This window comes from Dysidea avara, chromosome 6 (genome assembly GCF_963678975.1).
Source record: "Dysidea avara chromosome 6, odDysAvar1.4, whole genome shotgun sequence".
NCBI lineage: Eukaryota > Metazoa > Porifera > Demospongiae > Dictyoceratida > Dysideidae > Dysidea > Dysidea avara.
The window spans coordinates 17,437,191-17,450,705 of NC_089277.1; the positions used below are offsets into that span (position 1 = coordinate 17,437,191).

General features: G+C 38.6%; 1 protein-coding gene across 1 annotated transcript; it reads left to right on the plus strand.

Annotated features, from left to right (window-relative positions):
• The first annotated feature begins 192 nt into the window (after nt 1-192).
• LOC136258652 (uncharacterized) lies at nt 193-12,720 on the plus strand. The gene is made up of 7 exons (XM_066051992.1): nt 193-567; nt 6,287-7,733; nt 7,783-7,830; nt 7,885-7,966; nt 8,926-9,026; nt 9,080-9,420; nt 11,628-12,720. The coding sequence occupies exons 2-5, from the start codon at nt 7,547-7,549 to the stop codon at nt 8,936-8,938; spliced, it is 330 nt and encodes a 109-aa protein (XP_065908064.1). The 5' UTR covers nt 193-567; nt 6,287-7,546; the 3' UTR covers nt 8,939-9,026; nt 9,080-9,420; nt 11,628-12,720.
• The last annotated feature ends 795 nt before the right edge of the window (nt 12,721-13,515 follow it).

The window sequence follows — 13,515 nt, forward strand, 5'->3', positions numbered from 1 at the left end:
TCCGTGGCATTATTCCCGGGAACGGAACGCCTATGCCTAGACTTTTCCGAGCCACTTCCAAACGTATAGCTATGTTACTTTTGTATAACAAACAAAACAAGCGACTGTTTCTTGTAGCCACTAGCTTTCCATTATGACTAAGCACTGAGTAATTTTACAAAGTTCACGTGACTTGCAGCTGTCATCCGCAGGTCATCCGAGGTGACAACACGAGGTGAATGAGACTAGTTGGTGACCAATATAAACAAGTCTTTTTGTGGCGAATTCAGTCTGCGCTGTAGTTAAACAAGGTAGGAAGAATCAGAATGGAAGGCGATTCCGACGGCAGAACCATAAAGTGAAAGACGACCTGGACGACAGAACCAGAATGGAGGACGACCTTAAAGGTTCCAACACTCTACCAAGAAAAGCAGCGATTGTAGTAAAACTCGCTTTCTCTCCTTTGACGAATTCCGAAGCTAAACTACTGTTAGAAGACCCTCCAAAAGATAGTCAGTTCTAGTCCTCCCTACTTACCTAAAGCTGGAGAAGTCTACATTTACAGTTTTTCTGAACTGATTTGTAAAGGTATGTAGTTGATTAAGTTTTATATGTTATTGACACAAGTGTGAAGTGAAGACCAAGTGTTAATATCTACATAAGATATTCTGTACTTGACTATTCTATGCACACGCATCAGCAAAGCATGTCTACAGAGAGATCTTTTTCCAAGGAATTTTATCCTCTGCCAATTAATGCTGTATTTCCTCGTATAAAAGCTGCATTCAATTAACTGCCCTCTATTATAAGTCAGGGGTGTCCAGCACCTTCGGAAAACGAATGCCTAGTTTCAAATAGAGGCCTGGGCTATTGCTTGAGTCTACTGTTAATGACTTTAACTGTTTCCCTTGTTGCTGCTTGAGTTTGGAGCCTTCTAAGGGATGACAGTACTATGAGTAATTAATCACGTGTGTAATCCAGACAAGTCTTGAGTGCATGCAGATATGTCAGAGGATCAGCAACGAAGCGTAGATCTCAGGCCATTGAAGAAAATCTGTAAATTGTAAGTCTCAAAATTGGTCCAAATTTCTGTAAATTTCTGCTTATCTACATATACTAACAGTTTGATAAACTTATTTTGCTTTTTTGACAAGATTTTCAACATAAATCTTTACCATAAATCTCTGTGTAAATCTCAAATCTTGTAAATCTTTGTAGGCGATTTTTGCCTCATTGTGGACCCCTCAAGATTTTTAAGCTTTGACTACACTTGATAATATATATAGTCAACACACTTTATCAGTGTTTTCAATGCAGTAATCCTGTTCACCATCTCGTACCCTAATTCGATTAAATGCTGGGCCAATCTAAAATAAACGCCTGGTCTCAAATAAAGGCTCTATTTGTTTACAGGCCAGGTCAAAGATGCTGGTAATTAGCCCAGGCTTTTGTATGAGAAAATCTGATGTTTTCCTGGTTTAGTAGCTTCCGCAAGTCACTGGCTTAGCTACATTTTAAGTGTACACAGGTGGCTACTTTGATCTGAGGTGTGAAAGTGGTAACATTAAAGGGACACTATACCAAGTCATACAAGTGCTAATTTATGATTTGAATTGTTGCTTTTTATTCTGTCACACCATAAAATGGTGATTTTCTAGTGAGGACAAATGCATTGATAATAACAAAGTATATCATGGTAGAAACCTCTGTAATTTGGGACAAGAAAATTGTGTGAGATTAGTGAGGATGTTTGGTTATTGAGGAAGTAGTAGAGGTAGTAGTACTACATAGGAGAAATCTTTGTGGTACATTAAACGATGGTTATTGAGGTATTCTGGAATACAGAGGTGTCAGATTAGAGAGGTTGTTATAACTTTTGCTGTGGAAAAATCCATACTTTGGAATAACAGTGTTTTGTTCAACTCCAATATTCTCATTACGGTAATATATATATACTTGCTTCACTAGTTCTGATCACTGAGAACTTTACTTAATTTTTATAATACAGTAGTTTGTTTAAAGGTTTTTGCAATTGAATTCGTCGCCTTTGCGATTGAATTTATCCCGTTTGCAATTGAATTCGTTGGTTTTGCAATAGAATTCATCCCGTTTGCAATTGAATTTGTCGGCTTTGCAATTGAATTTGTCAGTTTTGCAGTTGAATTCGTCAAGTATTGCAATAGAATTTGTTGAGTAGGGACGATGAAGGTGTGGGCGTGGTTCACGAAGAAATATCTACCCAAAATCATCTTCAGAAATCCTTCACGGCCATTTCACAGTATTGGTCAGGTATAAACAAGCCCAAATGTGTCTTCAGAATGACCCGAAACGTTTCCGACAAGGTGCTACAAATTTAAAAAAATATATTATTTTAGCAAATTTTCTACTGCCTCACTGCCTCACTGATGCATTCAGTAAAGCGTAGCAGAAAACTGACTACAGCTACAGCCTTGCTTCTTTGGTGGAAACGCTTTGAATTTTGTGGAGAAAAAACCTTTCACAATATTAAATACCTACGATGTGTGCGCTACTGTCTTACTGTTTTATCTTTTATCCTTCTTTATTGTGGCTATCTCTCATGGGTACGGCTTCCATCAAAGCACGCACACCACAACACCCCAACATATTGGAATAAATGTGTAGCATAATTATAGCAAGCACATGATTTTAATGTTGGGATATACCTCGGGATATGCTGCTGCCTGTTCAACATTGCCAGTTGAGAAACTACACGCGTAAGGATTAGAGTGTTTGCTTTGGCCTGAAGGTGGTTCTTTTCTGAGTTTAAAAACCAGTTGTATGTGGCGCCTCTCTACAGACTCTATGGGTAGCTTTCCCAGAGCACTTTTCAGGCGTACTACAACTGAAAAACACTGTAATAGGCCTCATAGGCTCGCGTATATCATCTAGAAAGTGGGTGTGACCCGTACTTACGTGAACTAAAAGTAAGAGCAGCCCTGAGGATTTGTTAAGAGAATTAGTGGAAAATAATACTGTAGACACACTATAAAACAGTTGAAAAGATACTTCTGTGGGTAATGTGTTATTTAAAGCGGTTTGTTAAAAATATGCATCCTTAGGAATGTTTAGCTGTGTATTTCGAGAATTGCAGGGGGGGTGAATTACTAAATATAGTTATTCAATAAAATTTACAAAAAAAGTATACAAACAAGTGCAAGAAAAAATTAGGAATTTTCCATATGAGTAGGGACTGCAGCAATAAAAAGCACTGAAACAAGCTGCTGAGACAAAACACAACTGAATGATTGCATTTTAATCCCATACATCATAGCAGGCTAAAGTAGGGATTAAAATGCAATCATTCAGTTGTGTTTTGTCTCAGCAGCTTGTTTCAGTGCTTTTTATCGCTGCAGTCCCTACTCATATGGAAAATTCCTAATTTTTTCTTCACTTGTTCGCATTACAATTCGTCATAAACAAAACAGCTTCAAGAAACCAACCATTCATCAAGAGATGAATTATTTGCACCATGGAGAGTTACACTTGAAACACTAGAAGGTAATTGGAGCTGGTAGTACGCGAAGCTGATAGCTGTCTGACAAGTTAATTAGCTTGCTCTCGATCGCAAATGGTGTAGTAGAGTTTGCAATGTTGCTGGATAGGCTGTAGAGGAAGAATTATTGCCTTATAAAGTTATTTATTACTGCTGTACTTGAACAAGTTCTTGTAGCAGCTGCTACGCCATGTTCTCATGTTTTCCCCAGCTGCCATTCTTGTTACAGACGAATTTAACTGCAAAAGCGACAAATTCTATTGCAAAACCGACTAATGCAATTGCAAAAGCGACAAACTCAATTGCAAACGGGCCGAATTCAATTGCAAAAACCTGTAATAGCATAGCTATGACCAAGAGTGCCTAAATAACATATGTGACTTCTATTACAATACACATGGCTGGTGACTGCTTTATTAGAGTATTTGATGGCTGCATGTACATGCGACATTTCAAGGATCATGGTCTCAAGATGTTTTCAATGTGCTACTAATAAGGGGCATGGTTGATATGAGTCATCATCAATGAAGTATAAATTTGATCAAAGAATGTGTCAATCACTTGATTGTTATTATTAGCGCTGCTAAATCATGAAGCTATAATTTTATCATGTAGCCGATGTTTATAGCTGGTGGTTATGACTCAGGATAGTGAGTCATGAGGCCATACCTCTTACAGCAACATCAACAGCTCAAAAAACAATTTTTGTGGCATCTAAATATGGAATGTGTCAATACAGAATGTTATAACTCAATATGCTTTCATTGCATGAAGATGACGGATGATTGAAAATTAAAGGAACAGCAAGGTACAGAGGTAGATAATCTTCAGAACCTCAAAAGGCACATGCCACTGGTAAGTCAATTATTGTGGCATAAACTGGTGGCTGTGTGCAGTGTTATTTAGCCCCTAGCCTTGCAACTATGGTCAGACCATAGATTTATAACCCCCAGGTACGGGATGGCACACGGAGCGGCGTGCCCAATACTCTGTATAAACACTCCTCGTTTGATGAATCTTAAGAATTTGGCACCTTTGCCACCCTTGCTCAAGCATTCTGGGTGTTCACTGGCAAATTTTGTCGACTTCTACTGCCTCACTGGATTAGTGTACGAGGAGTATGTTTCGCTTAAACAGTAGCTTAAGACCTGTAGTTTTGCATGAGGATGTAGTCAGTGCGCCATCGTTGTGAGTTCTTGTCTTGTTCAAGGTGATAACGCACGCGATTTTAGTGAACTGATACTGCCTTGTGAAAGACAAAAACAGAGTAGAGACGTGCTGACTAAATCCTCATGTAAAACTACAGGTCTTACACTACTGTTTAAGCGAAACGTACTCCTCGTAGACTAATCCAGTAAGGCAGTAGAAGTCGACAAAATTTGCCAGTCACCAGTACGGCCATTTCTTATTTCCCATTGAAAGTCTCATGAAAGAGTACTACTGTGTAGTGATGGTCTATTCAAGCTCAGCAAATAACAAGAACGGCTTTAAATCTTCCTCCGAACATCCAGAACGCTTGAACATGATTTCTAAAGGCTGACAAAGGTACCAAATTCTTAAGATTCATCAGATGAGGAGTGTTTCTACAGAAGCATTGAGCGCGCCGCTCCGTGTGCCATCCCGTACCTGGGGGTTATAAATCTATGGTCAGACTGCCCCCCAAAAAGGAGTTTTAAATTCAATATTTAGCCATCTGTAAATATTTTGTTGTGTTTTTAAGGCTATATCTAACCTTAGTAATGTTAAAGTCTTTCGTCGCATAAGACATTTCTAGGATGGTTTTATAGTTAGGTATTTTGGGTATGTGTACCATTTTCAGTAGGATCCCTGCTAAACAGTACTACTGTACTGTGTGATAAGGCAGAATAGAAGAATTGTTGGAAAGAAAAATAGATTGGAAAAGGCATCTGTGGCCAAATTTGCCTGTATGCATGATATATATTCAAAGAGCTTTGATTTATGATGAATTTGTACTGTTTTACATTTCTTTATAGAACTTTGCGTGGGTGAGATCAAAGGAAAAAAGTGTACTTTAAATTTCATAAAGTACACTCTCAGCTGGCCAACAGTGCTTCATGACCACAAAGAGTGCTTTATTGAATGAATAAAGCACCCTTTGTGGGCAATAAAGCACAGTTGCCCACGTGCCTTGGTGCAGGCTAATAGCCTGCGGGGGCTCGCGCCAGTACGACTAATCACCCACGCCGGTGAAGGCTGATAGCCTCGCCACGCTGAGTGATCAATCACCCCAGCCAATACGAGTTTCACCACTGGATTGCTTTTATAGACATACCTAAATGCTTCGATGATGGGTGGGAGAAGGTAACGTTGCTGTTACGCTTGTTAATGTAAATGGACAAGTCCTGGAGATATCACGGAATTATTTCACTGTGACTCACAATAGAATCGATTGTGGGTTGCGAGCAAAACCTGCCAAAATACGCGATGAACATCTACCATACCAAACTATGGTGAAATACGTGTGAGTCACTTTGTTAAAGTGCGTTCAGGCTGCTAATAGTTCATGCAACGCGCGTTAATTACGAGTCTCAGTGTATGGTGAAGCTACACGACTAGAAAGTTCCATAAATCATTTAAAGCATAGCTGCGAGTGCTATATGAAAAATAAAGTACTCGGCACTTGGCCTCGATGCTAATAAAGCACTCGACTAGTGCTTTATTAGCATCTCGGCCGTGTGCCTCGTACTTTATTTTTTATATAGCACTCATGGCTATGCTTTAACGTATACATATTTTGTCTTGTTTCCATATTATTTTCCATGTTATTTGTAGATGACTGGAAGTGTGATCAGTATCGTTGGATTAACAGCAAGGTTGCTAAACTTCTGGCTAAAGACTCATTTTTAAGAAAGACGTATTTTGTAAGTCAACAAAGGATGTCACGTAACTCATTGTATAATGTTCATGCAATGGTAGTTGATTTACCTGAGTTTGTGCAAAAGATTGAAACCCATCCAGATTTGTTGTGTATCTGTTGTCATAAAGAATTCATGGAAGAATTTGATCGTGTTCTTACACTTGTATCTGTGTCTCCACAACTATTGTCATATGGCACTACTTTTAATGTCTCTGTTTTGAATTTTCATCACACATTGTTTATTGAGTGCCCAGTGGTACCTGTTGCCTTTTTAATTCATGAGCGCAAGTTTCACGAATGCCACAAAACATTCTTTAAACAATGTGCTGTACTTGCACCAACTTTATGGAGACGAGAAAGCCAATAGTAACTGATGATGAGAAGCGAATTGTTGCATCAGTACAGATGGTATTACCAAATCTTAAAATGTCAGATGCTGGAACCATTTGTTGCGAGATGTAAGAAGATGGTTGCAAAAACGTGCTGCCCCCTCTGAAGATATTGATGTGTATATCAGTAGCTTAAGAAAGCTGTTTCACAAATCTTCTCTAAGTGAATACCAAGTGAGATTAGATGAGATGATGCAGACGTGGAGTGCTCCATATGCTGAGTATTACAATATCTATGTTAATCCAGATGTTATGTCTGTTGGGAGATGGGAATTGGAACAGGCAGGATTGTATAATCCTTATAGTGGCATAACAAATAACCAGTCTGAAGGTTTGAATCGTGTCCTTCAATCTCTGGAAGGTTGGCATGACCTGCCACTTGATTACCTAATGCTTTCATTCTAAAAGGGTATTACTTGTCAGAAATCTCACGTGGACTAAATGGCCTTGGAACTTTCTATGTTCATGCAAGTTTTTTAAAATATGTTTTGGATTAGTACCCATGTTGCATGTTAAAGTTTATAAGCCTGAAGAAATAGTTGCTAGAGTAAAAGGTGAAATCAGAGGAACAAATGAACAAAATGTCGAAAACAACAGTGAACTGCCAAATGCGTAATCTCAGGAAGCCAGAGCTAGAAAACTTATTGAAGATGGCAAAATAGTTCACAATGCACAATTGAAGGTTTTTACAGTTTCAGGTTCATCAGGTCACCATTATGTGGTTACATTCCAAAGGAGTCTTGCACCTGTCCTGCAAGAAAAGGCTGTTATATCATTGCAGCCAAAATGAGCATTGGCATGTCTTTAGAACCAAAAAAACCAACTTGTGTAAACCTATCTCAGTTACGTAGAAATGCTCAAATCAGTAGAAAGGGAAAAAAATCTGGTGGTAAAAGACAAGGTGATTATATAGTGATTGCTGCACCTGATGCCAAGATAAACAAGATGACGTCAGGAACCAAAACCTACAAAGGTATCTTTCCTTTTTCATGCATTGCTTATTATCTTAATTTTTTCCATAGATGATGAAAAGGCTGTTACCAAACCTAAGAAGTTGAAGAGCAAAGAAGGTATTTAGTATAGTTGCATAGTTTCATCAGTGGATATGCATGTTTCTGATATAGATGAGCAGGTTGACTGCCACATGAAGTGTAATTCACGAACAACTGTTAGATTTACAGAGGACATTGCTCCACAAGATAAACGGTATGCATGAAGTTGTATGTGTAACATAACCTTGGTAGTAAACTTCTGCTATTCTTTTGTTTGAAATGTACTGCAGTATAGGATTTTCTCAATTTCATTGGTAGCCATATTTATTTATTATCTAATTTGTCTCAAAAAACAGGGTTGCACCAAAAGGCTAATCCTGTACAAGTGTGCTTTCCCAAGAAAAAAAATACGCTACTTCATAATTTACGTTATGTTGGAATATATACCACATTCGCACCGTTTAGTAGTATATTTCCCGGGTAAAATTTTCATTAGCTTGAACTTACCCAGGCAATATGGGAAATCGATTTGCCGATGGTTTTGATGCCCAGCCAGTTTGAAGAAACAATACGCTTAGATTCATTGCATTGATCTAGCTGTGATGTGCTCTGCCAATTCATCTCGATAGTGATGAACTGCCTAGCTGCTGCCAGTGAAATTCTTACTCAACTTGACGAACTCTCTGATGGCATGGCGTCAGGATGTCGATGTGCTGAAGCATAACAAGCTTGCTTCAGCATGACGGTATAAGAAATTCTGGCTCGGATAAAAGAGCAAGTGTGCTTCTCCCACTTGATAAACACCATTGATATATGCTCAAATTTGCCTTCTTCATATAATTCCAAGTAGTATACAATCATTGCATGATCTAAACCATTTAGAAATTATTGAGTTTGTTAAAGTTTTATTGTTGTATAGCACATGTCAATAATTGTTCTATTAATAAATTACCTTACATGGCTGTTATATTAAGGTGACTTTTTTCTTTGAGTGACTGTCCAGCTTATGTGACATTTCAAGGGGTGTGATCACTTTGCCTTGTTTTCTTCGTGCCACAACTAGACCAATCAGTGGCATGGTCCATGACTCCAATGATAAAATTGACATAATTAGATTCTTGATATTAAGACATGCTTTATATATTAATCCATGTGTGTACACTTATGTGCCAGGATCAATGCTTGAATTGTTACGACTTTACGAAGAAACAAATCCATTCCATAAAATTGATTATTCAATGGATGATGTTTATATGGAATTGGAGGATGATGAGGTAAAATTTGAAGATGATCAGTTGACCACTAGCACATGTATTGTACCTTACAGAGGAAGCCAGAAGAGGTCCTAAATGTATTTGAATCTTGATGTTTATACATAGATGCAAATTAGAAACCAGTGTGGCAGACCAGAGCTTAGAAGGATCGGGAATTGTGTTTTATGCACTTCAGTAGACCGGCGTGATTTTGATGAGTTTAGAGATTCAGAGTTTTACAAGCAAAGGCCACTGTTATAAACTGAGCTTGTGGCTCGATTTATGAAGGAGAAATTTATTACTGCTGCATGTTGCAATAAATGTAGCGTTGAATTTGTGTTAAACTTCCCTAGCACAGAACTTGAAATCTTATGTGATTGGACAAGAAATCTTTTGGGTGTCGGTCAAAGATCAAGTAAGTTTGTGTTTGTTTAACATGTTGTCTCTCAGCGGACCAGCTTGACTACTCCAAAACCTAGTTACAAATTTTGTAAACTTTTCAACTGCAATAACTTTAGAATGGAATTACCATCAATTGAGCAAAATGAACACTAGTGGTGATAATTTATACCTATTTTAGTTACTAAAAAGATACACCTTGAGCTGACCAATTAAGTTAAAAGTTTATGAAATCTCTTTCTCTGATATCTGGATTTGCTAAATGCAATGAAAACCTGTGGTGGGGTTACTAAAGTGTTGGTAGCCTACTACTAAAAACAGTTGGTTTCCTCAGCCTGTATACATAGCCTTGGTGCAGGGTTCTGCCCAGAGATTCTTGAGTGGTGGCCTAAAGTTAACATGAACTGATATACTGTGTGTTATATTAGGGTTTACATCCCAGTGCGTGGGAGTATCAAAGTGCCGCGCTGGGTTATAACTACCATACAGCTAGACAGAGCGGCGCTGCTACTGTACGATATATTAGTTATCACCCAGTGATAACTAACTTATCACCCTGTTGCGGAGCCACTCAGTCTCTTTCGTGACATCATAATAACCGCGAATGGCATTGTTTACCAATGGAACAAAGAGCCAAATAAGGAAATATTGATACAAAACACACCAATACAGCACTTAAAACTAGCTAAATCTTACAAGAAAACTGTTAATCCTTAACACAATAGCACTACAAGTTGCCAATATGATAGTTTAATAAATGTCAAGAATAGTCTGTGACGATTTTCGCTCCAGCAATCACTCCCAACGGTCACTATGGTGAAGAACTAACCTCCTCTAGCTTCATCGTTCTATCTTGGACTATGGTAGCCACTTGTTGGTCTTTATTTTTCTCTTGCACACCACGCGACACCACCATACCAATTTCTGACGAAGGCGAATCGTACCTGGAACCGCTGCTTCATAACACCGCCCTTCGCTACAGTTTGTAGGCAGTATGTAAGGTCTCTCTTGTAGCTACGAAGTAGAATCTCCACACAATTCGGACGAAATCTTGAGCACAGTGACAGGAACTCAAACCGGAACTTAATTTACTATCCATAAACTTCTGCGCACTCCTGCGCACTGGGATATAAAACAGTTATATCCCGTATATTCAGATGATATCATTGTTATTACACTCGTCCTCGGCTCCGCCTCGGACTCGTGTAATAACAATGATATCACCCTCGTACCGGGATATAACTATAACATATACCACACCTGTGGTTGAGATCAAAAGCGCCACGCTGTGGTATATAACTGATATATCACGACAAACTGTGGTATATAACTGATATACCACGGCAAACTGTGGTATATAACTGATATACCAGGTATATAACTGATATACCACGCTTTGTGGCTACACTTACCATATATGGTGTAGCTTCACACATTCGGCGAAATCCATATTTAGACTGTAAACAAGTCTCTAATAACAAGTGTCTAAATCAACCAACAATTATTCACCTGAACAATGTTCGATGAACTCTTGTCTCCTTCACTAATCGCGAGTAAATGGACGTGGCACCGCTAAAGAATCTAAAACATCTGATCCATCAAGGATGTCTACTCAACAGGTGCTGTTTCACTATACCTTGCTATCTGTAATCGTTTCATCCACTGGGGTGTAGAATATAACAGTTATAACACGATTTCTCAGGATATGACAAATATATATGCACTCGCTCCTGCGGCGATCGTGCGTATATTTTGTCATATCCCTTGTAAGTGTGTTATAACTATAAAATATTGCATGTGTATTAGTGATATATGTAAGAATTGTACTGGTCGGATTTAAGAGGGTACTGTTAGAGGTACTGGCTGCTTTGAACTACTGCTGACCAGTGTGGGAAAAACCTGCCTTGGTGTGTAATGAAGTTTATTGTCCACTCTCCCTCTCTAAACTTTAATAATACTGTAGCTTGTAGGCATGTTCTATAACTAATACTTAGTGAGATATTAGTAGATATAGTGAGATATTATATTGCAGTATTATTATTTAGTGGATACAAATTTAGCAAGTAGCAAATTTAATCAACAACTAATCATACATTGCATTTTTGAATATTGAATTTTAGAAAAAAAACAAAAAAAAAAACGAGGATCAGTATTTCCTTACTTGTTTTATAGTTAATAAAATATCATTATGTTAACAGTTAATATGTGTACTCCAACATGCAGATCATGTATTGTGGAAGGTTCGTCACACTGTGGACCACTCCTTTTGGGCAACTCTCCATCAAGTCAAGTTGGTGCTGTCAATGAAGCTTCCAAAAGCCTGTTCAAAACTATACGACTTAGTGACGAATAGCAGCATCCTCCTTCAAAAGAAAAGACTACTGTTGACTTGGATACATACAGAGAATTGCCCAAAGATGAAGGCACCCATACCTGGATTGATGAATTGCACGTGGACAAAACTGTGGTATTGTCCGGTGATAGGATCAATGCTGCAATTATCAATGCCAGCCAATGTATATTGAACAAGCAGTTCAAAGCAAAATTTCGAGATATTGGCTATAGGATGACAATGAGTTATGCGATTGTTGAAAGTGGCTTCACTCAAGTTATACATGACAGCACTGGGTGACAATTAGTAACCTTGGTAGTAGTCAGCCAGAAGATGTCGGTTTTTGACAGCATGTTTTCTTATGGCAGTTCATCAATCAAAGCACAAGTGGCCTGTTTACTGCACGCCAGCAGATCAGAATTTACCCTGAACTTTTGTATATGTTTATAAACAGACTGGGTCTAATGATTATGGTTTGTTCAGCATTGCATATGCAGTGGCTCTGTGTTTAGGTGAAACTAGTATTTGAACAACCTAAGATGTGTAGTCATCTCACATCTTGTATTGAACAACTATGTTTTTCCATGTTTCCAATTAGAGCCCAAAGAAGAAAAAATCTGTTAAGAGCTGAACGGGTGAAGGTTTACTGCTTTTGCAAGATGCTTGAATGCCATGTCAACCTCCTATGATATGCTGTTCGGAGTGTTCAGAATGGATCTTGGGGGTGTGTGCATTTCTCCGGTTCCTGAAAGCGCCTGGGCAAAGAATGTGCACTGGAGTTGTCCAAGCTGTGTTGAAACTAGTTAAAGAGTTTATAGTCACTGTTACAGTATAGTCAATCACTGTACCATTTATTTGCTGTATTCTTTTAATGCGTTAATTTACTGTATATGCTATGTTTAACTTTGTCACTTATTTACTCGATTATGTTGCTGTAATTGACAGTTGTATTCAATATTAGTTATATTCAATATTAATTTTGCTGTTGACTGTAATCTTGCTTCCTATACAACGGTTGTGCTGTGGCATCAACTTAAAACAAGGTTAAATTCTGGTGATGTAATCATTTCAGACATGCTTTATTACTGGCCCATGCAAGTTTAGAGACAATTACAAGTATATTGCAGCTTGTGGTATGTTACTATACAAAATACAATCATCTGCAAATAGGCGATCTGATGATAAGTTATCAGAGATGTCATTTTGACTGTTCTATTAGAGTATTTAAATTTTCATTTGCCAATAATACATGTACTTGACCACGGGTGGTGGAGGGGGCCAGGCCAGCTGTAAGTTGAAGGCCAAAAAAAGGTTAATATCTGCTGACAATAGCTGCTCTCCGCCAATTATATCGCCTTATTTATAACTACACATACGTTGCTACACTGCTTCTCTGAATACTATGACTGCTCTATTAGACTAATTTAGAGTATCCAGATCCTGACAGTTCTATATTCGATCTTTTCTTGCAACAGTGTCCCATAGGGGTGTGTGTGTGTGTGTGGGGGGGGGGGCATGGCCCACCGCCCATATTTGACTAGCCTCTGGGGACCCCCCGGATCCCCCCCCCCCCCCCCGGAAATGGGACGTTCCGTTGTAATCACACTAGGCATGCTAATGAGGGTTGGTCCGGAGAGTGAGGGACATCAACCAACACCGAATTGAGACATATAACTGCGTTGAGACCGAATTGAGACTGCGTAGTGCGCTTATAATAGGTGGGGCGTTATAAATGTTATTCTAGGCGCGGACGCTTATACTGTTATTCTTGTCCTTTTC